Source organism: Orcinus orca, chromosome 16 (assembly GCF_937001465.1).
Source record: "Orcinus orca chromosome 16, mOrcOrc1.1, whole genome shotgun sequence".
Classification (NCBI taxonomy): Eukaryota; Metazoa; Chordata; class Mammalia; order Artiodactyla; family Delphinidae; genus Orcinus; species Orcinus orca.
The window spans coordinates 21456602-21484089 of NC_064574.1; the positions used below are offsets into that span (position 1 = coordinate 21456602).

The window sequence follows — 27488 nt, forward strand, 5'->3', positions numbered from 1 at the left end:
TGCCAGCTGTTGTACCATACTACCGTACTTTTCAAGGTACAGTACTGTAAGATTAAAAATGTTTTTTAATGTATTATTTCTGTGAAAAATATTATAAACCTATTACAGTATTGTACTATATAGCCGATTGTGTTAGTTGGGTACCTAGGCTAACTCTGTTGGACTTACAAATTGGACTTATGAACGTGCTCTAGGAATGGAACTCGTTCGTATGTAGGGGACTTACTCTTAACTCTAGAACTCTTGGCTTCCTAAGAAAAATCCTAACTGCCCTTGGGTCTCCTCCATGAAGCCAGATCAGAGAGCGCTAGCTATCCCCCAGCCTGAAAAGAGGTAGTTCTTTGCAGAATTGCCTTTCCTGAATTGTACTACACGGGGATTTTCCACTGCATCTAAGGTGTAGCCCTCGGAACTTGTAACATATGTAAACCTGTCTGGTTTGTTCACTTGCTTACAAATGATCGGGTTCACACAAGTATTAGCATAAGCAAAAGTGTTTACTCAGCTCCAAGGATTTGGGTACAGAGGTGTGGAGAAGCCACTAGAAGAGACTCAGCTAAATACCAGGGGAGTCTCTATGATGTTGCCTGAGGAATTTTGCGCATCTATGGAACTGGACAAGTTGTGGAGGGCAAGGTCAGCCAGGTGCTTCCTAGATAGGATGACTGTATGCTTGCTTTATTTTTCAAATTGGGATGCTTCGGAGAATGAAAGCAGGGAGTTCACGGGCATAAACTGGACCTCTGCCAGGCAAACTGGGGTATATTTCCAGGTCGTGTGGCACCAGGGAACCTAGAATAACAATGCCTCTGTGAACATACTCAACATAAGGTATGTATTCCATGCTCACGGAATACATTCAACTCCTTTATAGCTTTAGACAACCGCCCTTGTGGGCTCTGGTGTTTGGGCACACCCCAGAACATATCATTGTGTTTATTATCTGAACACTTCACAGTATCATTTTTATGAGAATCCTTGTGAGAAATTCTTACCTGATCGTAGAATTGTTCTTCCTGTACCTGGTGTTACTTTAGTCTTATGGACACTGTGGATGGTGGATCTGACCAGTTTTCTCTTTCTGCCTTGGCTACTGAGAAGCTTAAAGTGTGTGGCCTGCCCAAAGTGAGTGTGTCGGTCATGGTGGCATGCACTGATAGCCTCCTTCCTGATTCTTTTTTTCATCCCCGCCCTCTGGTTTCCTTCACGTAACTTTTCACTTATGTGATCTTGTACCTTAGGTTTTCTTGTTAGTTGCTTGAAGTCCCATAAGTAAAAAACAGATAGTCCCCAACCCAAAGGCCCACAGAGGTGGGGTGGCCATCTTTTCATTTGACTCCTTCAGTTTTTCAAGCATGTCGACCCTGCCATCTGATTGGGTTGAACTGCAAACTGTACGGCTCTCTAATTCAAACAACTCATCAGGGAGAAAATAATGAGACAGCAGAGTCTGAACACTGACTATTTGACAATATTGAGAAATTTTTATCAAAGTTGTTTAGGTGTGATGGAGGTATTGTGGTTATGTTTTTTTATCTTTCAGACGTATATACTGAAATATTTACAGCCAAGTCTGTAATGGCCAAGTCTGACATTAAACAGATATGGACATATAATTCTCTCCCAGGGAGGGGCAACAAATTTTTTTTTTTTAATGTAGGAGAAATGTGTTACTACTCAACCTCTACTGTAAGATTGGCAGCCCTGAGAACTCCTTTTTTAACGTAGCATGTTATGGATGTATTCCTGCTTCCAAAGGAATGAGGAGCAGACATTTCCGCATGCAAGACAATAATATATTTTTGAACCAAACCGTCTGCCATACTCACCCTCCCCTCCCCTGGAAGTAGGGCCAATAAGTCAACATTTTAAACAAGGACCCCAGCTGACTCTGATGTAGGTGGTCCTCAGATCTCACCTTGAGAAATTCCACGCTGTAATGATATTCTTTCCACACTCAAGAGCCAGAAAAGCTTTGCTTACTCTGAGAGACCAGGCCATTTTCTTAGGATTCCATTTACCTCTTTTTCTTATTTCTAATCACTGGCAACACTTTCAGAAAATAATGGCTTTGCATCCTATTCCACAAAAAGAGGGCTCTGTAGTCAAGTCAGTTTGTAATAGGCCATATACCTGCCCTCCTCTTGAGAAAGCCACGATGATAATTACCTCATTTCAAAGTCTGAGTAGTCCTGCAACAAAGAATCCTGTTTAAATTTATTCGATCCATTTCCCAAACTGAACGCAGAGACCTTTTTATGAATGCCTATTAAAAGCTCCACAGAACACACTGAGTGGAAATTTCAAACATACCTATATTTGTTAATGAGCTTAAGTTTTAATGTTTTCAAGTCACCACTGCATTAACTGCCGTCTCTCAAGGTACACCCGCGAATCTCCTGGCGGTCCAGTGGTTACAACGCCATGCTTGCACCGCCGAGGGTGCAGGTTCAATCCCTAGTCGGGGAACTAAGATCCTACAAGCCACGTGGCATGGCCAAAAAAAGTTTTTTAATTAGGAAAAAAAAAAAAAAAAAGGAACGCCCTCTAATGCCTCCATATTCCCTGTAGAGAAATAGTCACATCACAGAGCACTGAACTCAGAATCTGAAAACCTGTGGGTAAATGCTTGTGTCACCATTTACCAATCATGTGACCTTGAATATGCTACTTCATCTGAGCTTCAGTTCCTTCACCTGAAAACAGAGAATAACAGCTGTCCAATCACTGCATTGATGAGAGGGTCACCGCGATAGCACATAGGAAATTATCTAAATCTGTAAATGATTTCAAATAACAATGTTTGTTTGAGGCTTGGGCCAGAATTGTTTACAACCAGACAGGAACCAGTTGTCCTGCCTGCTTCCCGGTCCAAATTATGGCACTAGCCCAGCAAATAACCTGGTGACTGGAAGGGAATCCTGGTGCACACGTGGAAACCCGCAGGCGTGCTCAGGATCTGGATGCGTTAGCACGTGTCTGTGTGGCAGACAACACCCTCCCCTATTACAGACCTCTTCTGCTCCAGTCAAATCAGAAGGAGGAAGCCATCACCTAACTCTCTTCATTTCATCTGTACACACAAAGGAGACTAGACAAAAACAGGATTCCATAGGCATACCAATCCTGATTAGCAGAGTGTAGAAACCAGTCGCCTTGCCTGCCACTGGACTAGGAATCTGGGATAACTGTCAGTGCCCTCTTTCGCCCCTACTCCAGGATATTAGATTGCTAAATCATTGTCAATACACCCATCTGATGAAATTAGGCTCATGGGGCCACTACAGTTAATATCAGGGTGAATCCAGGAATGAACACTGAGACCTTCTTCTCTGGCAGAGAAGAACAGAACTAAGGTCCTTGTCTAAATAGCTCAAGCTTTTCCTTTGAAAAAGACAAGCTAGAGCACATGAAGAAACCTGCGATTTCCGGCAATTTTCCTCATTCAAACTATAGAGCTGGTGACATCAATATTCATATCGCTAAGGAAAGTATGACGCTGACGCTTGTTTTCTGTCATCTTTTTTTTTATTATTATTATTTTTAAATTTATGGCTGTGTTGGGTCTTCGTTGCTGTGCGCGGGCTTTCTTTAGTTGCGGTGAGAGGGGGCTACTCTTCGTTGCAGTGCGCAGGCTTCTCGTTGTCGTGGTTTCTCTTGTTGTGGACCACGGGCTCTAGGCACTCGGGCTTCAGTAGTTGTGGCACACGGGCTCAGTAGTTGTGGCTCACGGGCTCTAGAGCGCAGGCTCAGTAGTTGTGGCGCACGGGCTTAGTTGCTCTTAGATGTGGGATCTTACCGGACCAGGGCTCGAACCCGCGTCCCCTGCATTGGCAGGCGGATTCCTAACCACTGCGCCGCCAGGGAAGCCCCCATCTAACTTTTAAACGGATATTTTCTCTTTTATAATTTGGATCATCTATTCCACCACCCCAAGACTATTTAAAAAAAAATAAAAACTGCACAGATAGATATTAGGTGCATATACTTGTAACACACTCCTATAGTTAAACAGAAAAGTGCCAGAGAGAAGAAAAAAACAAAAAAACGGACATGAGCAACCACCAAACAAAAGTTGTTTACATCTGTTTAATGCTAAGAACACAGACATCCTAAAGAAGAGATAAACACTTAAGAAACAGAGTTTTGAGTTTTTTCCTAAACAGGATTTTGATAATGAAAACTAGCGTTCCAAACCTCGAAAACAATAGGGCATACAAACCTAGAAAAATGCAACACATATTTTATCTCTTATCTGAATTACCTGAGAACGCTGAAACATTCTCTTGAAGAGAGATCAGTATTAAAATCGTGCAAAGAAACTGTACCCATAGTGTTGAAACCATAAAACCAAGACCTGGCTTATACATGATAAGAACAAAATAAAAATAAAGCATGTAAAATAATATGCAGTTTACAGAATTCAAAGAAAATCAGGGTGAAAGAAAGGCAGTTAGGACAGGAGACATTCTATAAAGTGGGACGCTCCGACGATGTCTACTGCAAGCCCGGGTGAAGCCAGGCGCCCTGAACGTGTGGAGCACTCATTGAGAGGAGGGATAAAGCGTGATTTCTCTAACAGCCAGCAAATTAGCTGATGATCTGGGAAAACTTCCAGAATTAAAACTGAGGTAGTTTTCAGTAAGGAACGTTCTCCTTGAAAGCATGGCCAGCGCGTGGTTGAGCCGGGACCTGATTCCGGCAAAGTGAATCTGCCGCTCTTTATTCAACTTTCTCAATGAGTCCCTAGAGCACAGATCCCAGTGGGGGGTGCTCCAGTACTTGGGGTGTCCAGGTGTGACGACGTCATTGGCTCTGAGGGAAGTCTGGGAGCCAATGGAGCTGGCCACAGAGCCTTGGGAGGACAGAGAGGCGGAAGACCTCAAACTGGAGGATCGCGACACAGACGTCTTTGATACTGCTGACCCCTCTTTAGCCTGGGTTCCCAGAAAGGAGAGGACATTCTCGTCCATGTCAGTCTGGGTGCCAGCGCACGCCGTGCCCATGCTGGATTGTGTCCCCACGTCACTCATGCTCACGGTGGGCGTCCCCTCTCCTGGCTCCGTCTGAGTGGTGGCATCGGTCGCCCTCCCACCCTCCAGCCTGTCTCTGCGGCTGCTGAAGCAGCCCTCCTCACTGATGGTGAAGGCCTCAGAGTCCTCGCGCCCGGCCTCTGCCTGGCCTTCCTCACAGCCCGGCTCGGCCTTCCTGGGGCTGCTCGAGAGCCTGGCCAGCCGTAGCCGCAGCAGGTTGCCCAGCGTGAGCTCCTTGCACAGTGGTTTCTGGTTGATGAGATGGTCAAACCTACCGCTGATCCGGAAGCTGGACAGGCGTTTGGAGCTGATGGGCTTTGACTGTGCGTACAGTATCCGGAACTCCAGGTCAAAATGTTCAACCACCTGGCCGGACAGGATGACCAGGTTGCTGCTGTTTAATTTGCCATCCGTCCATGTAAAACTTGAGGATTAAAAACAAACAAATAGAAGCTGGTAAGGATGAGCGATCCTCATTTACTCATTGTCAACCTGAATATAAAGCCCAGATATCCTGAGACATAAGTCACAACTCTGGTGACAGCACACCTACGATGTAGTGTGAATGCAAGTTGCCTTAACACAGTACATAACCTAGGAATGCGTTAACACAAGAGTAAAAAGGCCACTGTTCAACCAACAGGCTAAAATTTACACTCCTCAGCCTCAGAGCTGCTAAAAACTAGAAAGGGCTCCTAAAGCACTTAGGCCAGCGCCCTTACCATGAGAAGCGAGGAAGGTGCCTAGCGACGACACACGGGGAAGCTAGTGGCAGAGCCTAGACTGGGCCCCGGTCCCTCCTCCATGCTGCCCTTTTCACAAAGGGAGACAGGACTGTCATTCTAACGATGACACTGTTGCTCAACGCACGTTTAGAGCTGACAAGTGGCCGTGCGCCCCTGCCTGTCCAGCGTACCTCCTCCTTCCCATGGTAACAGAACCCTGCCCCCTCCCAGCGCAGACAGCTTCATGTATGCACCCTCTCCAGTCACAACAGGGGTGGGCAGGTGAGCCAGGCTGGCCGGAGTATCCTATCCCCTGGGATGCGGGGACCTATGCAGCGTGGGCATGTGAGCTAGTGAGAGCCAGGGAATTTTGCAAGACCGATACCAGTGCAGAGAGAAAGAAAGTCTCCCTCTTTGAGAAACAGCTACTGAAGGCCACGTGAGGAAGCCTGGATCTTTGCCTGCAAATGGAGAGCCTGACAGAGAATAAAGATCAACTAGAGAAAAGCAGAACCATGAGACTGTGTTCTGATGAATGCATGGCCCCTACGTCAAGGTGAGCTGAAAACAAAGGGTCCCTTTCTACACTTTCAAGTTATGTGAGCCAGTAAATTCCATTTTGCACACAGTAGTTTGAGTTAGCTTTCTGCACTTGAAGTCACCGCACTGATACAGAAATTCGTATCAGGAGTAGGGTGTTTTACATAAGAAATCATAAAACATAGTAGCAGCTCTGTCTCTTGCAACCAAGAACCTAGGCTAATGCAAATTCACCTTGAGAGCTGCCTTCAGAGCCTGAGAAGAAAGAAACCCTCAGTGCAATCATGTAAACAGGACACCTAACACCAGGATTTTACAATGTCCTCAACAAACAGAAGCCATCCTCGTCCTCGTCCTCAATAGTAGCATATTTCATTTGTCGGGGGTAATTTTTATATTTTATATTTTTTTAGAACAGCCAAAAAACCATTTGGAGCTAAGTTTGGGTAATACAGATAAATCCTACTTTGGGTGAAAATCTAGTTTCCTCCTGTTATTTCCAAACATCTTATGAAAGAAAGTCTCCAGGAAGAGTTCCAGTTTTGTTCCAAGCAATGACAGTACTGTTTGAAAAGAAAGACACCAAGAGTTCCTTGATCTGCTGGCCTCATCTTGCACAAGACTTTGCACACCCACCTTTACCCAGGGCTGACACATAGTTATCACTCAGGGATGCGTGCTTCTTCACAAATACGTTTTTCTGGGGCTTCCCTGGTGGTGCAGTGGTTGGGAGTCCGCCTGCCGATGCAGGGGATGCGGGTTCGTGCCCCGGTCCGGGAGGATCCCACATGCCGCGGAGCGGCTGGGCCCGTGAGCCATGGCCGCTGAGCCTGTGCGTCCCGAGCCTGTGCTCCGCAACAGGAGAGGCCACAACAGTGAGAGGCCCGCGTACCGCAAAAAAATATATATATATATACGTTTTTCTATCCCTCTTTTTGGGGGGGGCGGGTGGGGGCTGTGCAGCATGCAGGATCTTAGCTCCCCAACCAGGGATCAAACCCATGATCCCTGCAGGAGAACTGCGGAGTCTTAACCACTGGACCACCAGGGAAGTCCCCGTTTTTCTTTTTTAAACTGTAGAGACACACTTCACGTATAACATCAGAGTCTAACACAGAGGTGGCAGAACACACCACCATCAGAGAGACCTAAGTAAAAATGGTGTATCTTGGGCTTCCCTGGTGGCGCAGTGGTTGAGAGTCCGCCTGCCGATGCAGGGGACACGGATTCGTGCCCTGGTCTGGGAAGTTCCCACATGCCACGGAGCGGCTGGGCCCGTGAGCCATGGCCGCTGAGCCTGCGTGTCCGGAGCCTGTGCTCCGCAACGGGAGAGGCCACAACAGTGAGAGGCCCGTATACAGCAAAAAAAAAAAAAAAAGGTGTATCTTAACCTCTGGAGATTGGTGTTTACCACTCTTTGTCTCCACCCTCCATTCAACTTCCCTGCTCTCTTCCCTCAGATGCCGTGCCAACGTGAGACTTCAAAGGTGGAGCCAGAAGCATGGATCAGTACTTTCTAGACTAAAGCACCAAATCACAAGGCTTGAAGCAAGGTGAAGGATTAAAGTAAGGGGGCAGCTTCAGCTGTGCCCTCTGCACTGAGGCTGATGCCTGCAACTGCCCTTCCCTTAAAGTGGGCAGGGACGTGGAGGGTCAAAGGCCCCAAGGAACAGGAGTTGAGACTGTTCCTGTCTCTGTTAACCCCCAATTCATCCACTGCAGTCCTGGCTGAGCCTTGAATCTAGGACTCCCTCACTATCGGGTCTCCAGGCAAGTTTCAGCCTCTGTACTTTAGGTTTGTGGACCACGAGGCAGGGGAGGGGATCCCAGCCCGACCACCTTCCAGAGGAGGAGTCTTTGATTAACAAGCTCACACACACACAGATGCACACATAGCAGAAGACTTGCCCATAAAGGCTCACACTGAGAGGAAAAAGCAGCTTTCACCTTTATATAGCACACTTCCTCTGAAAAGTTTAGATTAATAAGCATGGACGAGTCAGAAACTCACCTGTAGGAGCCTGTAGCCACACGAATGCCATCAATCAGTGTGAACTTTTCATGAACCTTCCCAACAATTTTAGTTCCTGACCTTGCATAGTAAATATTTCCTGTAATCGTCCGAACTGTCATCAGCTGTTGGTGGGGGAAGTGGGAGAAGAAGAAATGAATGATCCAGTGAGCACATGATAAAAGAAGCCTTAGTTTACAATTTCCAAACAGACAAGCTTACTAGCAGGTCAGTGGTTCACGGTCACCATTCGGTAACAACACCCACAGCACGCAAGCCAGATGATTCTCAGGACTCAAGTAACGCTACTTAACATTTAGTTCATCTTCTTGCATGCTTTTTTATGCATGCATACTTATTTTTGAGACCTTCGGTTCATGTGGACACGTGCTCTAGAAGATTCACTTTTTGGAGACACTAAACAATAGAATCCAAGAAATGACTTTGAAACAAAATGTGGGGGGATAAAATCATCAAAGAAAACATGCCAGTGACAGATAACATTTTAACAAAGGTTTAAAGAAGCTAAGCTGATGTTTCTCCTCCTCTTTAGTTTAATAGCATTGCTAATAAATAATAGCCCAGGACTCCCCTGGTGGCTCAGTGGTTAAGAATCCGCCTGTCAATGCAGGGGACACGGGTTTGGTCCCTGGTCTGGGAAGATCCCACATGCTGTGGAGCAACTTAGCCCGTGCGCCACAACTACTGAGCCCCCGTGCCACAACTACTGAAGCCCGCACACCTAGAGCTGGTGCTCCGCAACAAGAGAAGCCACCACGGTGAGAAGCCCACACACCGCCACAAAGAGCAGCCCTCGCTTTCTGCAACTAGAGAAAGCCCATGCGCAGCAACAAAGACCCAATGTGGCCAAAAATAAATAAATAAATTTATTTTTTTAAAAAGTAATGATTAAACACTATAGCAAGACATAACAACATCCAAAGAAGTGAAAACCTACATCTACACAAAAACCTGTACACAAATATTCATAGCAACTTTATTCATAACAGTAAAAAACTGGAAACTACCCTAATGTCCTTCAACGGGTGAATGGTTAAACAAACTATGGTTCAACCATACCATACGATACAGTTCAGCAATGAAAAGGAACAATCTATTGATACACACAACAATTTGGACAGATCTCAAGGGCGTGAAAAAAAAGCCAGCCTCAAAAGGTCACACACTGTATAATTCCATTTACATAACATTCTCTAAATGACAAAATTACAGAGATGGGGAACAAATTAGTGGTTGCCAGGGGTGAAAGATTCAGGGGAGGGCACGAGGAGGGGAGTGGATGTGACTATAAAGATGTAGCATGAGGGAGATCTTTGTGGTGATTGAATAGCTCTGTATTCTGCTGGCAGTGGTGGGTACACATATGTATACATGTGATAAAATGGCACGAAATAGACACACATGGTACCCATGTCAATTTCCAGGTTCTGATATTGTGTTGTAAGTTACATAAGGTATAACTATTGGGGGAAACTGGGTGAAGGATACATGGAAACCTCTATGTACTATCTTTGCAACTTCTGTGAATCTATCGCTACTTCAAAATAAAAACAAAAGACAAAACAAAAAAATTAGGGCATAGCATAACATTGTTTCTGCAATATTCTTACCAAAATGCGTAATATGAATTTAACCATGGGGAAACATCAGATAAACCCATATTCTACAGAAAACTGGCTAGTATTCTTCAAAAGCATCAAGACTCTAAAAGACAAAGAAAGAGAGGAACAGCTCCAGATGAGAGGAAGCTAAGGAGAAATGACAACTAAACGCAAGATATGGTCCCAGATTGGATCCTGGATAAGAAAACCAGCATTCATGGAATGATGAGTGAAATTTATCATGTCTACGGAGTAGATAATAGTACCATATCAAGTTTATTTCCTGATTTTGAAATTTGTGCTGAGGTTTGTAAGATGTAAACATTTAGAAAATTTGGGCAAAGAGTATCCAGGGATGCCTTATATTATTTTTCTAACTCCTTTGTAAATCAAATTATTTCAAAATGAAAATTAAAACAGACAAAAAACCTAGAACCTTCCATAGAGGTGCACATGAAGCTGGCAGGGGAGGGCTTCCCGGGCGATCCCTGAGCAGAGCTTCAAAGGGTCAACATATAATAACAAGCATAAAGAATATCACTGTGGGCAGATTTCAGTGTGGTTTTGTGCATCTTTCCCTTTGGAACTTACCTGAATGCTATGTAGGCCTCTGTGATTGTGGTCAAAGCACTTTTTTTTTTTTTTAAATTTTTATTTTACATTGGAGTATAGTTGATTTACAATCAAAGCACTTTTGAGTGCCTGCACACAAACGTGTGACCAAGCTCCCGCAGGCAGGACACCCAACATTCTGGACCAGCCGCAGCACCAGGGCAGAAGAAGTCACCCCCACTTCTTCTGGTGAGGGGCAGGTTCACCAGCACACACAGGCCCTGGTGAGAGAAGCCTCCATGGCAAAGTGGTGCTTCCCGAAGAAGAAGTTAAGACATGATGAACATGGGTGAGGCCAAAAAGACAGATCTCCTTTTGACCCTTCCTAGAGGATCCAGACACCCACGAAGGCAGCAACCAACTCAGCAGGCAACTGAGTCAGCAAATACTCCTAGATTTCTGCTGGGTGGATGAATCAGAGCCAGTCACTCGATCAAAGTCGTGGCCGGGCTATTCTGTGATCTTCCTGCTGCCCACACACAGCCTCAATTACAGCAAGAGCACCTTGAAATTAAACATCGACACCTTCAATTTCTTCACCAGGCTCTGCGGCAGAGCAGGTATGGACTAAACATCTAGTTAGATGACGATGCACTTTCCAGGCCTGACTTGCATTTCCCTTGGGTCCACCTGACACATTTTTAAATTGACTGTCAGGTCACAGGGCTGACTGTTTCATTCCGTCTCCAAGCTCCAAGCCTTACCTCCATCATGGATTTGCTTTGAAGCACTAGTGACAAGTTAGTAGCTACCTAATTAAACCCAATCCTGTTTCCTCTTGAGGGAGAACAACCAACAAGAGCTCTCAAGAGAAGTTAAACAGTCAAAATTGTGTAAACCAAATTGCTTGATAATAACAAGGCGGTAAGTTCATGTCCCCTACGCGGTAGCCTATAGAACCAAAGTCCAAACTCTTCATTCACTTTGCTCATCACTTTGTTTCCAGTACCTGGAACAATGAGTAGCTCAGAGTAGGTGCTCACATAGGTGAGAAACTAAGTTGATGAATTAAGGTGATGAACCAAGTTGATGAATTAAGTTCTGAAGCTCTTAAGTTGCTTAATTTTTAAGAAGTGAATGGTGTAATAAATGACTATTTTTCTTGCCTTTCTACTAAAGAGAACAAGCTTGCTAAGTTACATAACCTTACATTTAAATACTTAAGCTCAAATTACTTTCATGCTCAGAGCAAAGGACATAAAAAGTCTAATTTTATAATAATGAGAAACGAGAGGCAGCATGTGACAGTGATTTAAGAACACTGGGGCTGCAGGCAGGCCGACAGATGGGGAAACTCCATCCCACTACTTTCTAGTTGTAGACACTGGGCTCTTGGTGTCACCACTTCCCAATATGAAACACAGGTATAACGCCACTCACCTGATGGGGCTGCTGTGAGGATTTAAGTTGCGTAACATTGTCAAGAGCCTAGGACAGTGCCAAGGACACAGCAGGACTCCGTAAACGGTGGTCCTTACAATTAAAATTGGAGCCTACCAGTGCTGCAGTCAAAAGCAGCAGCTTCCAAGGCAGCATCTTGCCATCAACAGACAAGCTCCCCATTAAGAGGCATCGTGACGTGAGGGAGAGGCCAAGGTCTGAACCTGACTCTGTCTTTCTTTCCTGTGAGGCTTCAGGCAAACGACTTTTCTCACGGCCTCAGGTCCCTCCCTTACAACGGGGAGACCACCACCAACGGGGAGGTCACGGATGCTCAGTCATTATTTGCTGACTGTGGTGAAACTAGAAAGAGTGTAACACAAACCTTTTCCTCTTCAGGATGAACTTTCATATCCATGCACATATCCAAAAACTGAGAGAGCAGGGCCTGGTCCAGAAGGATGTAGACAGCAACTCCCTGTTTCCGACAGATTTCCTGCAGGTCTCGGAAGATGTCAATGTCCGTGAAAACATCCATAACCACTGCAATCACCTAGGGCGTTGGGTAGAGAGAAGAGCCAGCGGTCAACCCACAAGGATACCACCTTACAGCTCGTTGTCCGGACTCTGGACCCCGTCTCAGAGCTGGGAAAGGATCCCTGTCCTACAATACTCTTCCTTCCTTCTCCTTCTGCGGTATCAGTTTTCCTCTCACCGTGGACTCTTGTCTGTCTCCAAAGACACTCAGGCCACTGTATGCTACAAATCTGGACTTGACCCAGCCACTCTCCTCCACACTGCAAATTTCTCAAAACTATAGATTCATCCACTACTTTGACCTCCTATGAACTTGTTCCATTCAACTCTCTTCCTTTACTAAAACCCCCGTCTCACAAGCTCAGCTCAGACCGGCAAGATATCTAGGTTCTGCAGCTAACCCACCATCATTTTAGACACGTGGCTTGTTGCCCATGTCTGTAAAACAGGTATGTAAAAACTTAAGAGTCTCTCTGAGGCCCCCCTTCTGGGTATACCAGTCTCCAAGTCTGATTATATTGTCTGGTTTTGGATCATAATATGGTTTTCTATTATAATCTAGAAAGGGCCACCTCATCCACCACCAATTCATGGCTTGAAACTGACTGAGCCAGGCAAGTCGATTCTCCCACCTCCTGCCTCCGTCGCTGCACATCACCTCTTCATGACGTCTGCTCCCTCCACCTGTCAGGATCTAACCAAATGGCTTCCAGAGCGCCAGCCCCTCCTCTGTAAAAGGTGGTCTCTGAAGTTCTCTGGTATCTGTCCGCAGCGCAAGCCCACAGCGAGAGCACGGAAATATGTCCTAAGGATGCTGCCCTACAGCTTGGACCAGTCCTTTCTGCTCCCCAACGACCCGGCTCCATTTGTGCCTCCTAATCAATTTTCCCCACTCAGCACACAGTACAGTTAAGGGCCACCTCAGCCTCGTGGCCTTGGGTAGATTACAGCTGCTTCGAAAGTCTGTTTCCTTCGTTGCAAAGTAGATTTGTCGTGAGCATTAAATGACTAGGCCACATCAAGTGCCCATACAAGAGGTCCCTCTGCTATCTGTTCATTGATTCGCTTGACCAGTCCAGAGCTTAAGCCGTCCAGACAGTTCAGCGCAGGGAAACATCTCCCAGCTCCTGGCTTTCCTGCTTAAAGAGAGGCCGCTCCAGCAGCAAAGCCTCTAATCACACCCTCTGCAGGTTTGAAAGCATGGCCGTCAGCTAATTCCTGGCAGGTCTGCGGGGGAACCAAAACATGCGGGTCTCGTACAAGCCCCTGCATCGGGTCAGAGCCAGGACTGTCACCTTAGGAAACCGCTCCCCGAAGCCAAGGTTTGGAGCTCTTCTGCAGGCTGGAGCTGCAATGTACCACCCTCCTCGTAACCTCATCAGTAAAAACATGAGTCTCTTCCAATCACATTAAATCCTTTCCTGAACGTTAAGGTGACTGACTTACAGGTCTGTGAGAGCAGAGGCCCCTCAACGGGACTGATTCATCTCTGGGGGCCCAGAGGACTCAGGCCAGTACCCGAGAATCATTACCCCTTAAGTATTTGGGTATCAAAGAAGTGCAGAGGGGCTTCCCTGGTGGCGCAGTGGTTAAGAATCTGCCTGCCAGTGCAGGGGACACGGGTTCGAGCCCTGGTCTGGGAAGATCCCACATGCCGCAGGGCACCTGGGCCCGTGCGCCACAACTATGGAGCCTGCGCTCCACAACTACTGAGCCCGCATGCCACAACTACTGAGGTCTGCGTACCTAGAGCCCGTGCTCCACAAGAGAAGCCGTCGCAATGAGAAGCCCACTCACTGCAATGAAGAGTAGCCTCTGCTCGCCGCAACTAGAGAAATCCTGCGTGCAGCAACGAAGACCCAACGCAGCCCCCCAAAATAAATAAATAAATTTATTTATTTTTTAAAAAAGAAGTGCAGAGACAGACGATTTTACTGTCCATCTCTAACACCTCAGAGTCTTGTCCACCAGGAGAAGGGACCCAGAAATGCCAGCTCCCAGGAAGTCATTGCTGTGAGGGAGTCTGGGAAAGACAATTTATCTCTCTGGTTCCCTTTCTCTAATGTTGCCAAAGCCCCAGCGGTGAGCTATTCTTGGCAAACGGTACAGCTAAACCCCACTGGAGACAATGATTTAGAAAATAAAAAGTGTTCCTTCTAAATTGGTGGCATCTTCAAAAGTTTATGTCCTCCAATGCATTTTTATACATCCTATCTGGAGATGTATCTATCCCACTAATTCAGGCCAAACAACTTACTGGTTAAAAGGCAGACAGGCGTGGGCACAGTTCCCAGCTCTGTGGCTTACTGCTGTGTGACTCTGGGCAAGTTGCTTAATCTCTCTGAGTCTCAGTTTCCTCCTCTGGAAGATATGGATAATATCATCTAGCATCCACATCACAGGGCTGTTGTGAGGATTAAATGAGACAAAGCATGGAAAGGGCTTCGCTCAGGCATGAACTAGGTGTTCAAATGCAGCCAGCACCTCAGAGTCTACTGTGGGCTGAACCCTGTGCTAGGTGGAAAGATGGCTATAAAGGATTCGACATGCACCTGACTTACCCACAAAGAGAGGACACGGGCTGCAGGGAAGGAAAATGATACTTACTGTAACAGGCAAGGAAATCAGGGGAACGCTTTGGGGGACGGGGAGACAGTAAAGCATCTCCCTTGCAGGCACAGACCCAACACAGGCCCTCAAATGTTTACCAAAGGAGAGAAAAGGAGGATTCCTGGAGGAGATGGCCTTTGAGTTGAATCACAAATCAGGACGATTTGGACAGGGGAGAAGCAAAGGGGAGGGCATCCGGAGGGAAGCCACATGATGACAGAGGAAGATGTAGGAAATGATGGAGTATGTCCCAGTCTGGCTGGAACGCAGAGTATGCATGAGAGGGAGCGACAGGACGTGACTGAGAGACAGGTGAGTGTGCAGGAGCATGGAAGGCCTTGGACGCCAACCAAGGTGTCAGGATCATACAGGCCATGGAGGGGAGGAGGTTTAGGATGAGTGACAGGACAGAAGAAGCTGATGCTGGAAGTGTTGGTTGGAGATGTGGCCCCCCTCCTGCAACATAGGGCCACATACCTAAGTACCTGAAACACAGCAGGCACTTAGTAGCTTTTTAGGTTCAGCAAATGTTTAGGAGGACTAAAGACTGAAAGAATAAAAATCAGTGATAGAGGTTTTGACGGTGGGCCAGGCAGGAAGCCATGAGGGTCACAGAGAAGGGAAAGGGGCCTGTGGGAAAGGTAAGCAATGTTCTCCCTGGGATGAGGGAGGAGAGATGGGGTTGGAGGGAGGCTGATTCAGGTCCACACAAACAGGAAACAGAAACAGAAACAATCTTGAGAGAGAGAGAGGTTTTGAAACTGATTTTGAGGTGGCAGTAAAACCTCATAAAGGGGTTCTGAATACACACATGTGAGAATGAGTCGAGCTCATAAGAGAAAGTGAGAGAAAATCAATCCGGGGTCAGTCCCCGTCCTCAGGAGAGACAGGAGGTGAGCGCGACGGGGCCGATGGACGTGCACCCAGGTGCCACCCGGACAGAGCCGAGGAAGCGGGCCCAGCTGGCCGGGCTAGAGAGGGCTGGAGGGTTGCTGGAAGCAGGGCCCCAGGAGCGGGGCCCACAGCATAAGGCGCCTGCCAAACTGAATTTTGATTTATCATTTAACAAAACAATTGTGCAAACACCACCTTTGTTAGGTAGTGAGTCAGTATCTAATTTGCTGTTAGTTTCATTGTTTGGTTTTGAAGCTGCAACCTTTCCTGTGTGTTGAAAATAATTGGGTTTGAACGCCCACGGGGTACTTAGAGGGTAGATGGAGATGCTTCTCCCTCTGACTCCCCCTGCATCCAACATCCCCTCCTCTTTCTAGAGCAGGACCTTTAAAAGACTTCTGGAGGAAGAACAGCCCTATGGGTGGAAGCAGTCAGCAGGAAGGCCCGCCTTCCTTCCAGACCCCATCCCGGCTCCCCCTTACTCTCTGCCCTCAGCCCCACCCCACCCCCGCCCCCATGCAACCAAGCCCGGCGCAGCTGAACTAGACCTGGGGCTTCTCAAGTCTGTGAAGGGACAGACTCTTCTCTGAACTGAGCAATGACCTGGGCTCATTTGCTAGCCAGCTGAGTGTCTGCTTTGCAGAGCTGGCCACATCTCCTAGGTGTTGGCGTCCATGCTGCAGGCTGCTGGGCCCTAGAAGAGCACCGGGACTTGAAAGCGGTCATCACTCCCACTCCCTGAGTCATACCGCGGGATGGACAAAGGAGAGACACATGGGCAGGCGGGCATCCCATGCTCATCAAGTGCCCACATGGTCATGGTGGGTATTGTCCTGTCCCAGCCTATGCTACAAAGGGCCTACCCGCTCTCCTAGAGGTGGAAAGCTCTGCAAGTGGTGGCTTGTGAGTGTCCGATCCAGGGTCAAAAGCCCATCTGCAACTCAGCGCACGTTGGTCCTAACATGACACCTAAAGAGGAAATACCCAGCTGTCGGAGCCTGGATGGTCGGTCTGCTGCCAGTCCCCATGCTGTTCCTGCTCTTCTCCAGCCACATCTACAGCAGCCACTCCTGCATCAAGTCCCATGGCATCATCGCAGGTGACAAAACCTCAAGCCTTTCCTCCCTCAGTCACTCCTAACCGTCCCTCGATGATTTATACCATGGGACCCGGTGATCCACGTGGTTACAGGTAGCAGTCCCCGGGGTATTCTGCACAGGCCCTGTGTATGTGACTTTTCACACAGAAATGAAATCTTTTCTGTTTGCCAGAAGCTCTAAAGAGGTATCCCGAGATTTGAAAACCCCGTTAATTGTTATCTCCAATTTACTGATAAGAAAGATAAAGCGTGCAGAGGTTCGGTGACTTGTTCAAGGTGACACACTCAGGCAAACGCAGGAGCTGGAATTTCAGCCCAGCTGACCCCAGAGCTACCTGTTAAAAAGTGTTAGATTGGGACTTCCCTGGCAGTCCAGTGGCTAAGACTCCGTGCTTCCAATGCAGGGGGCACAGGTTCGATCCCTGGTCAGGGAACTAAGATCCTACGTGCTGCACGGTGCGGCCAAAAAAGAAAAAAAAAGTGTTAGATTAAACATTATCGCAAACAAATCTAATGTTCCGTCTTCAAATGATTGAAAGCTTAGACTAAATCCTGGAAGGATCAGTAGAGTATTCCATGAAGTATATGAGATTGAGCCCATCACAAAGGATGATCACTAAGAACACAAAACAACTTGCCGAGCGAACGTCAGGCACCTTGAAATGCCCTAGGACAGCAGGCACTTCTTTCTGCGGGCAGTTCTGCTGACTAACTCCAAACTGACTAAATCAGGAAACCTTGGGAGGCACAGATGCTACATGAACAGGCTACAGAGCTAGACCTGGACGTGGATGCAGGCTCCTCCACTTCTCGTCACCGTGTTCCCTCTAGCAAGTTACTTCCATTCTGTTGGCTTCTGCAACATACAAATAATGCTACCCCCCTTGTAGTGTTTGCAGTGGGTTTGGTCAAGAGAGAACACTTGACAGTTCCTGGCACCACAGAAAGCCCTTATATGGCAGCTGTCATAGTCTTAGTCCTAATTCTGCCACCGACCCTGGCCAAGTCATTCTACCTGAGCTCGGCATCCTCAAACACGGCTCCTCCGAGCTCTATCATCTGATTCACACACCCTCGATGGGCGGGGCAGGGCTCTGAGCAGGCACTTGAGCAGCCTCGAGGGGCTACTCAGGGTTGGTCGTTCCTGTTCTCATTCCAGCTCTTCCTCTGCCTGGAGCAGGAAGTCTGTGTCACTCACCCCTTCTCACTGCACCTCAGTTTCTCTCCCTTCCCACCCGTGGTCATAAAGCAAGGACACATGTGAGAGATGCTTGGAATTCTACCAAAGGTCTACGCACGTGCAAAGATGCGTCAGCCTGTCTGGTGGTCAACAAGAGCCTGCCTGCTGAATTCCTCACGTTGACTGAGTGACACCCGACTCGACTTCCTTCAAGTCCCCAGGGCTCCTGCCTCTTCTGGAGACCTTCTTGCAAAAAAAAAAAAAAAAAAAAAGACCTATATTTTCACCCCATGTATTACAGATTTTAACAGAACAGAAATTTTCTCCTGGAAATTTCTTTTAACATCTTTAAATAATGGGGCTTCCCTGGTAGCACAGTGGTTAAGAATCTGCCTGCCAATGCAGGGGACACAAGTTACAGCCCTGGTCGGGGGAAGATCCCACATGCCACGGAGCAACTAAGCCCGTGCACCACAACTACTGAGCCTGCTCTCTAGAGCCCGCGAGCCACAACTACTGACCCCACGCGCCACAACTACTGAAGCCCAGGTGCCTAGAGCCCGTGCTCCACAACAAGAGAAGCCACCGCAATGAGAAGCCCGCGCACTGCAGCCAAGAGTAGTCCCCGCTCTCCACAACTAGAGAAAGCCCGCGTGCAGCAACGAAGACCCAACGCAGCCAAATATAAATAAATAAATAAATTTATTTTAAAAATTAAAATAAAAATCTTTCAATAATGATCTTGATATCAACTTCAGGGTTTAAAGACAAAAAGAACGTCAATTTCCACAGCAAAACCTAAATTCATTCGTGCGTGTTGTTTTCTCTAAGTTTCATGGGCTCTTATAAAATTAGCAATTTAAGTATCAGATTAAATTGCCGATGGAGCCTCTATCTGCAGAGAGTGGCCTGGGGCGCCTCTGGGAAGGCAGGGGTGGGTAAACCAATTTTTCAATGGCCCCAGGGGTGCAGGGACCAGCCACATACAGCAACATTTCCTCTGCACTATTCCAGCATGAAGTACACAGGCAGGCTGGGCTTTTTCAAAGGGAGGGAAAAGCATTAAGAGACGTTTTGCGGGGGGAAGGGGCTTTATCATCGTGAGTTATTTTTTTTTTATAATTATGTAAAACATCTGCCTAGCTCCCAAGTCCAATCGACAAAACAAGCTACATCCAGAGACACCTAGCTTCCATCCTTGTCCCTTCTCTTCTGCCCTCCCCACAAAGATAATAACTTCAACTAGTTTTGGGTTTCTCCCATTTTTTAAAAAATATAAATAAAAGTATGCATGTGTACACATACTCATTTATGTTACTAAACGAGTATGTATATGTGTGTATACATATGTATATGTATATGCTCATATCCCCCCTGTAGATACAAGGCAGCGTATGATACGCGTTGTTCTAGACCAGTGCTGTCCCAGCAGAACCTTCTTAGATGGTGGAGGGTCTGTATCTGCACTGTCCAACATGGCCGCCACTAGCCATAAGCAGTGATTAAATACTTGAAATATGACTAGTGCAATAAAGGAACTGAGTTTTTTAATGTATTTCCTTTTTTTTTTTTTTTTTTTTTTTTTTTTTTTTTTTGCTGTACACGGGCCTCTCACTGTTGTGGCCTCTCCCGTTGCAGAGCAACAGGCTCCGGACGCGCAGGCTCAGCGGCCATGGCTCACGGGCCCAGCCGCTCCGCGGCATGTGGGATCTTCCCGGACCGGGGCACGAACCCGTGTCCCGTGCATCGGCAGACGGACTCTCAACCACTGCGCCACCAGGGAAGCCCTGTATTTCCTTTTAAGTCACATAAATTTAAATAGCCACAGGTGGCCAACGGCTGCCGCATTGGTCACTGCGGTTCTAGCCACTTAATCGTAGGAAACAGAGCTAGCGCTCATCCCTTTTCAGAGCTGCTAGGCGCTGCACTGTGCAGAAGGATCCGTTTACTCACCAATCTGCCACTGATGGATGTTTGAGCCCTTCCAGCCTTTTGCTGTTATAATCAGTGCTGCAACAAATAGCCAACTGCATAGGCCTGTTCATATTTTTCACCACTGTATCTTTGGGACAGATACACAGACATGGAACTGCTAGGTCAATGGGTAAATACAACTGAAATTTTGCTGAATATTGCCAGATTCCCCTCCAGAGGTTCTATCATTTGCATCCGGACTTTAAAAAAGCCAGTAGGCCTACTACTTTTCTTCATGAGAGAACTTATCCTTTAACCATAAAGGAACCAGAGAATAATTCTGCAGCTTCTCTACTGCCCAATGGATGCCAGGTGAAAAGAATAAAGAAATGAAATGGTAGACAGAAAACAGAATAGTGGTTGCTGGGGGCTGAGAGGAGGAGGGAATGGGGAGTTATTGTTCAGTGGGAACAGAGGTTCCTCTTGGGAAGATGAACAAGTTCTGGACCTGGATGGTGGTGATGGTTGCATGTGGTGATGGTGAATGTCCTTAATCCACTGATCTGTACACTTTAAAAAAGTGCTAAATTTTGTTACATATATTTTACCACAATTAAAAAGAAGAAAGAAATGAAATGGTGAAAGACTCCGAAATCCTTAACCTGACACATAGAACCAAAAGGAAGGGATAAAAAGTAGCCACACTTAGTCTAGTGGGCAGCACTTCATGCATCAGTGAGATTTCCTAGGACAGTGGTTCTCAACCAAGGGCAATTTTGCCCCTCAGAGGACATTTGGCAATGTCTGGGGACACTTTTTAAAATTGTAAAATATATAACATATATAGTATTTCCATCTTAACAATTCCTAAGCATACAATTCAGTGGCCTTAATTACATTTGCAATGTCGTCAGCCCTCACCACTATCTGTTTCCAAAACTTTTTTATCACCCCCAACTGAAACTCTAACCACTAAAGCAGTAACTCCTTCTTCCCCTGACCCCCTCCCCAGGGGAGACATTTTTGAATGTGATGACCATTTTTTGGCGGGGGCCAGCGCTTCTGGCATCCACTGGGTGGAGGCCAGGGATACTACTCAGCATCCTACAATGCACAGGACAACCCCTCAGAACAAAGAGCGTTATCCCGTCTGAAACGTCAATAGTGATGAGGTTGAGGAAGCCTGCCCTGGGTTCTGAACAGGAACTGCTCACACTGCACAGGTTCAATTGCAACTCAGAGAAGGACTGTGCAAGGCCAGGAGGGCCTTAATTTGGATACATCCACGCGCACACCAGGGGCCTCCAACAGATTCCTCAGCTGTTACTCCTCCTAGGAGGCAGGACTCTTTGTCAACACAACGACAGCTTTTTACAAATGCTCAGGTTATCAAAAGGATGCCCAAGTGTGAGGTCATAGCAAAAGTGCCCCTTTGGAACAAAAGCTCGTCGGGAATGGGCGGCTGGTAAGAGCGATGGCTCTGGAGAGTGCAGGACCTCCTAGCAGGGTGAGCTTTGTCTGTGAGCTCCCATCCAGACGCTAGGAATATCCCAAGAGCCTCGGCAACAGCACATCACCAAGTGAGGGCACACAGCACTTCCAGGCAAGGTCTCCACTCCCAGCCGATCTGTGGGGGCCAGAGCCCAGCCCAACGCTGATTCACATGGCAACAGAGACAAAGAAATGAATGACTCATCAACAAATACAGTAGTACAGGCATAGCTTCTAGAGTATGTGTGTAAGGGGGAAATCCTGTGTAGTTCAAAATTCTCCTAAGAGCAGACATCTCAGCTCTCAAGAAGTCCAAAGTGGGGAAAAAAAAAAGTCCAAAACAGTACTTCCTCCAGCTTTGGTGAAGCTCAACTGACACCGAGTCAGCTTGTATTCAGAAGCCACGCTGTACATGAATCGTGTGTTTCTAGGTGCTGTACCTCACTCAACGCAGCAGACCCACGCTTTGAAAGGTGCGCAGAAACTGAGCCCACGGCAGAACTGGCAGGTTCACAGCCCTGGTCCCACCTACCCTGGGACAAGTCCTTGCTGAGCAGATAGGCAGGCAAACTCACTTGCTGAATGATCAAAGGTGCACGTGAGACGTCTCCGCTGTACCTACTGAGCACTATTTGGTGCCAGAGGCCCTACAAGCCTAAACGGCTCAAAAGCAACATGAGTCCTGGATGAGGACTCATCCCAGAACCATCCGTTGAGGCCGCAGAGCCAGGATCAGACACCACCATTTACCAAGTGAGCCTGGCTTCTTGTGCCTGTACCCTGACCACCCCAGTCTCCTTCCTGCCAAGGGGAGATCTAGTCCTGTCATCGTCATTTTCCTTTTTCTTCAATATGCAACATGGAAATTAAAAGTTCAAATCTTAAGAAACTCTTAAAAAAAAAACCCAGCTTATTGAAAACTACCAGAGCACCAACCCTCCCTCATGGCAGGGGGCCCTGTGGGGTGGTGAGTGGTCGAGAGCCCGGGCTCAGGGGCCAGGCAGACGGGCTCATGCCCAGCTCTGTCCCACACTAACTGTATCTTGGGGAAGCTACTTATCGTCTCTGTGCCTGGTCTCTTCTTAACTGTGGCCTCCTCTTAGGTTGGGGAGGGTTAACTGAGAGAGTCCAGGTAAAGGGCTTAGCACAGAAACTGACCCTTTAAAAGTGCTCAATCACACCGTCAAGCGCTTTCGCCATCTGAACACAGACACAGAACGGCTTCTCATCTCATCTGGAAACGGCCTGAGACCTACATCTCTACAGTCCTCGCCGTCACAGGTACTGGACTTCAAAGGATGTATTCGGAGTGACACAGCCGCTCCTGTGTACACAACCCACACCTCTACCTGGAGCAGCCGCACTGGACCAGCCACCAGATTAGCTCTCTAACACCTGTCTCCTCCACAGATTTCTGTCCACCTGGGGACAGCGACGCCTCCTTACCTCCACATGGCACAAGGCAGAGCGTGGTGGCTGACAGTGCTTAAGAGATGCTGTGCCTCGGTTTGAGTCCTGGCTCTGTCATTCCCTGGCTGTGTGACCTCGGGGCAACTTAACTTCTCTATGCCTCAATTTCATCAGCCGCAAAATGCAGCTAATAATCGCACCTACCTTAGGGTTACTTGGAACAGTGCCTGGCAGAGAAAGCATTAGTATGTTTTGGGGTTTTGGTTTTTTTTTTTTTACATAAAAGAGATGGTGTCTGAGACCTCAAGTTTAGCGTGTCTCACATCCCACTCACCTCCCCATCCCTACCCTCAGTCTCATTCTTCTCCTGTATTCTAATTTCGTGGCATCACCACTCACCCAAGCTAAAAAACCTCAATTCTTCCTATACCTTCTCCTTGGCCTTGCCTACTTTCCTGCCCTCTCCCTCACTACCCTTCCGGTCCATCGAATGACCAAGTCCTGTCAATTCTACCTAAAATTATTCCCCTGCCCGAGCCCCAGCACTGCCTCAGCACAGACCCCCTTCGACCCCCTTCTCACGTGTAGATCCCTAAGCCCTTCCGTACTACCACCTCTACTCCAGTCTCGCCCCTCTCTAACCCATCCCCCTTCCTGCTCTCGCCAGCATTTACTGCTCAGGAACCCCAATCTGATCAGCTCCTCTCCTCCCTTTAAACCTGCGATGGCTCCCCACTGCTCCTTCCAGTAGCGTGCGAAGCCCTCGACAGTCTGGCGTCAGTCTTTCCCTTCAGCCTCCTCTCCTACCATTAACTCCCACATACTCTCTGCTCCAGCTGTGAGGAACTTGGCTGCCTCCCCAAATGCCAGGTGTTTTCACACTTCTGGGCTGGTCCCTATCTTCTGGTCTGGCAAGCCCCACCCATCCTCTTGGACCCAGCTCCAAGGTCACCATCACTCCTAAAGCTTTCTTCAGCCTGCAGCAACTTCCTCACTGCTTCCCGCCAGCAGACCGTCAACTCTCAAGTGCAAGCAAGGATCATGTCCTTCACCTGTGGCCCCAGCCCCTGGGGCACAGTGTCCAATACACAGTAGGCTCTGAATAAGCAAGCAATCTGGCATATGGCAGAGACACTGAAAATACTCATCAGATTTAAAGGTAACGTACCACCTTTCTCAGTTAAAACTGCCCAGGTTCCAAATACAGAATCTTGAACATATAAGTGTGTAGCTGGACTAGGGCACAGAGCACGGCAAGAGGTTCTACCCAGGAATGCATTACAGAATGCCTACAAGACAAAGGTGTCTGAGCATCAGCCTTGAGCCCCTTCTAAGACCAGCATGAGTTGATGGACAGTCTTCCCTCTGGTCTTAGCTCCAGTGCCCCTCCACTACCACTAAAAATCGGATGTAAGCAAGAGGATAGGGCAATTCCGCTCTCTTTCATGGAGACCCGTTCATTACTTTTCTGAAGTTCCAAGTGCCCAAGTTCTCTCCCTAGACGTGATCGTTGGGAAGGCACACCTATCCTAAAATGGTGTCTTTTTCCATCTTTTCAATCCTCCCGCTGAACCCATAGTGTCTGTTGCATCAAAAGGACCCTCAGCACACCCAAAGCACTGCAGGACTGATAATAGCCTAGCTGGAGCCCACACCTACTTCCACAAAGGCAAGGCACTAGCCTACTGTACCCCCTATGCACTGCAACCCCACCATCAGGCAAAGAGCACCCAGCGCAGGGACACTGGTAAGTCAGGGCTTGTCCCTTCTTGGTTACTTCAATTGCCTTGATGCACAGATATCATAACCACAGTCAGACACACAGGTACGAGCCCTACCAAGTCTTACCGTGGCCTGGGGCTTTACCTGCCATGTCTCTGGCACAGGCAGACAGCCAGGAAGCTGGGCACTGCCAGTCAGCAAGCGAGGTGGCATTTGATCATGGCTCTGGAGGAACGAGTCTGCTGCCACACCCTACCCACCCCTCCCACCTTCTGGGCTGCATTCTTCCTCCCAGACCCCTAGTACCCAGCACCCTGCTGCAGTCTCATCCTGGCTGGCAGAGAGACAAAACCTCCCACTGCACCCCAATACCTTGTCACACTAAGAGTCAGACAACAGCACCAAAACCCACTGTGAAGAGAGAGATGACTTAATGCAGGGGTATGTGCATTTTTTTTTCCAGCTTATGGAAATGCAAACTCCCTTCCCCACCCATTCACTGAAGGAGCAACTTCCCCTCCAGGCCTGCAGGAGGAAAAAGGGTTGGGGCTCACTTTGCCACTCTGGTATGTATCTGCTTTCTACAACAAAAGACACGTGCAGGTGACTAGCAATGATAGATTCCTAATGCCCTGCAGTTGTCTCTGGGGACAACTTTCAGGAATTTTCCCCTAGGTTATGCGCTTCTTAGGTATTGCATCTCCTAAGAAGCTCCTGAAAGCGGGATCTAGAGTTGGCTGACAGACATTCTGACAACTGGTTTTAACTGAAAGCTGTAACTAGCAGGACTTCTGATCACCCTCCCAGGGAATGTGAATGTTAGGAGTTGGAACTTGGGCACAATCCGCCGTCTTGGGGACCGAGACTCCTCCCACTCTCCCCTGCCACGAAGAGCGGCCAGGGAGGAGATCGGGGATCCGAGGGGATACACGCAGAGTGGGGCGAGTCGGGACCCCGGGACCACCCGGCTCGCGCTCCTAGCAGACCTCAGTTTCCCGTTTTTGAAGGGAGTGTCCCGTCGGACCGGGGACCGAGGTGACCCGAGGAGCCGGGCCGCGACGCTCACCTCTCGCGCCGAGCGGAGCTGCTGGCGCAGCGCGTCCTTGCAGCCATAGGGGCCGCGGGCGCCCGTGCCGCGGGGCTGGAAGTGCGCCTCGACGCGCGTGGCCCCGCGGTAGGCGCCCTTATAGAAGGAGGGCCAGCCGAGCTCCAGCAGCGGCGGCTCCAGGTCCGACTGCTCGGGGAAGTAGGTGCCGGAGGAGCAGTCGTGCGACGAGCCGAAGGAATCCTCGGGCCCCGCTGCCGCGCCCTCCTCGCCGGGCCGCTCGGCCGCGCCTAGGATGGCGCGCACCTCGTCGGGGTTTAGGAAGCGGCCGAGGCGCTCGCGTCGCAGGAAGGCCGCGAAAGCGTCGGGGCCGCCCGCCACCAGCTCCTCGAGCGCCAAGCGCCGCTCCTCGCTGTACAGCTCGGCCGGGTTGGGCGGCCCGCACGGCGACAGGCAGGCTGCGGGCAGTTCTTCCAGGCCATCGGACCGCAGAGCCATGGCGACGCTCTGACACAAGACAGCTCGGACCACCACGGGAGCGCAGGACACTTTATAGGCACCTTTGAATCTAACCGGCCCGCGCCATTGGCCGCGCCGCCCCTCCCTGGCTCTTCCATTGGCTGCCTTGTTGTGACGGCAGAGTCCGGAAGCAGTGCACGCCTCTACGACTCCGCCCCCTGAAGTGCTATTGGCTGCCCCGCGGCGCGGCCCGGCCCCGCCCCGCCCCGCAGCCCTGTCCCACCCAGCGCCTCCGTAGAGGCCCGGGACTGCTGCTGAGACCACGTTCTTGCTCCGTGGTTGCTCAGCGGAATTTAGTCTTGGCGACTACGTTCCTGTTCCGAGGTAGCGTTCCTGCTATGGTCCTGCGGGGAGCCGAGTTCATCAAGATCAACTAGAGAGCAGATGTCAGGCCTGAGTGGCCGTGGTACCCGGGGCGGTGGGGCAGGCAGGGAGCCCGAACTGAAGCCGGAGAGCCCGACCACAGCCATCCTCGCGCTCCCCCTGCCGGCCGCCCCACAGCGCGGCCCTACAAGGCCCAGGGAGGTCAGAAATGTGAACTGGGAGGAGAGGCTGGGACCTGCTGGGGCACACTGACCCACTGACCGTGCTTCTCCGGGTCTCTCAGAGCTTGGGTGAGGCCAGCCACTCCCCAGTATTGAAATCATTCATTCATTCGTTCAAAAATACCGGTCCGTCATAATAGCCACTCCTTTGATTACACCTTCAGGTAGCTTTCTCTTCTCTCACCTGATCATTTTCTTTCGTTTTTAAGATTTATTTTTTTGATGTGGATTATTTTTAAAGTCTTTACTGAATTTGTTACAATATTGCTTCTGTTTTATGTTTTGGCTTTTTGGCCGCCAGGCATATGGGATCTTAGCTCCCTGACCAGGGATGAAACCCGCACCCCCTGCATTGGAAGGCCAAGTCTTAACCACAGGACTGCCAGGGAAGTCCCTCACCTCCTTGTTTTTTGCCTGGCAAAACCCCAAACCTGGTTAAACCCCACTCTCCACCTACTTTCCTCCTGCACCCAGGCCGCCATACAGTGCAGGGGAAAAGAAAGACACAGTCATGCCCACCAGCTGTGCCTGAAATTCATGGTCTCAAGTGGGCCCTTAAGGTTGCCTGCTAGCCTCTATTTCCCTAACTTCTCTCTACC

At 48.7% G+C, this 27488-nt stretch overlaps 1 protein-coding gene and 1 non-coding gene across 2 annotated transcripts; both read right to left on the minus strand.

Annotated features, from left to right (window-relative positions):
* Positions 1–1652: 1652 nt before the first annotated feature.
* On the minus strand, positions 1653–1787 carry LOC117202520 (small nucleolar RNA U109). The gene has a single exon (XR_004484943.1). It is a non-coding gene; the product is annotated as a small nucleolar RNA U109 (small nucleolar RNA).
* Positions 1788–3873: 2086 nt separating this feature from the next.
* Positions 3874–26406, minus strand: FAM83D (family with sequence similarity 83 member D). The gene is made up of 4 exons (XM_004272980.3): positions 25847–26406; positions 12309–12476; positions 8310–8434; positions 3874–5457 (listed from the first exon to the last, which is right to left on the minus strand). The coding sequence occupies exons 1-4, from the start codon at positions 26321–26323 to the stop codon at positions 4545–4547; spliced, it is 1683 nt and encodes a 560-aa protein (XP_004273028.2). The 5' UTR covers positions 26324–26406; the 3' UTR covers positions 3874–4544.
* Between the last annotated feature and the right edge of the window lie 1082 nt (positions 26407–27488).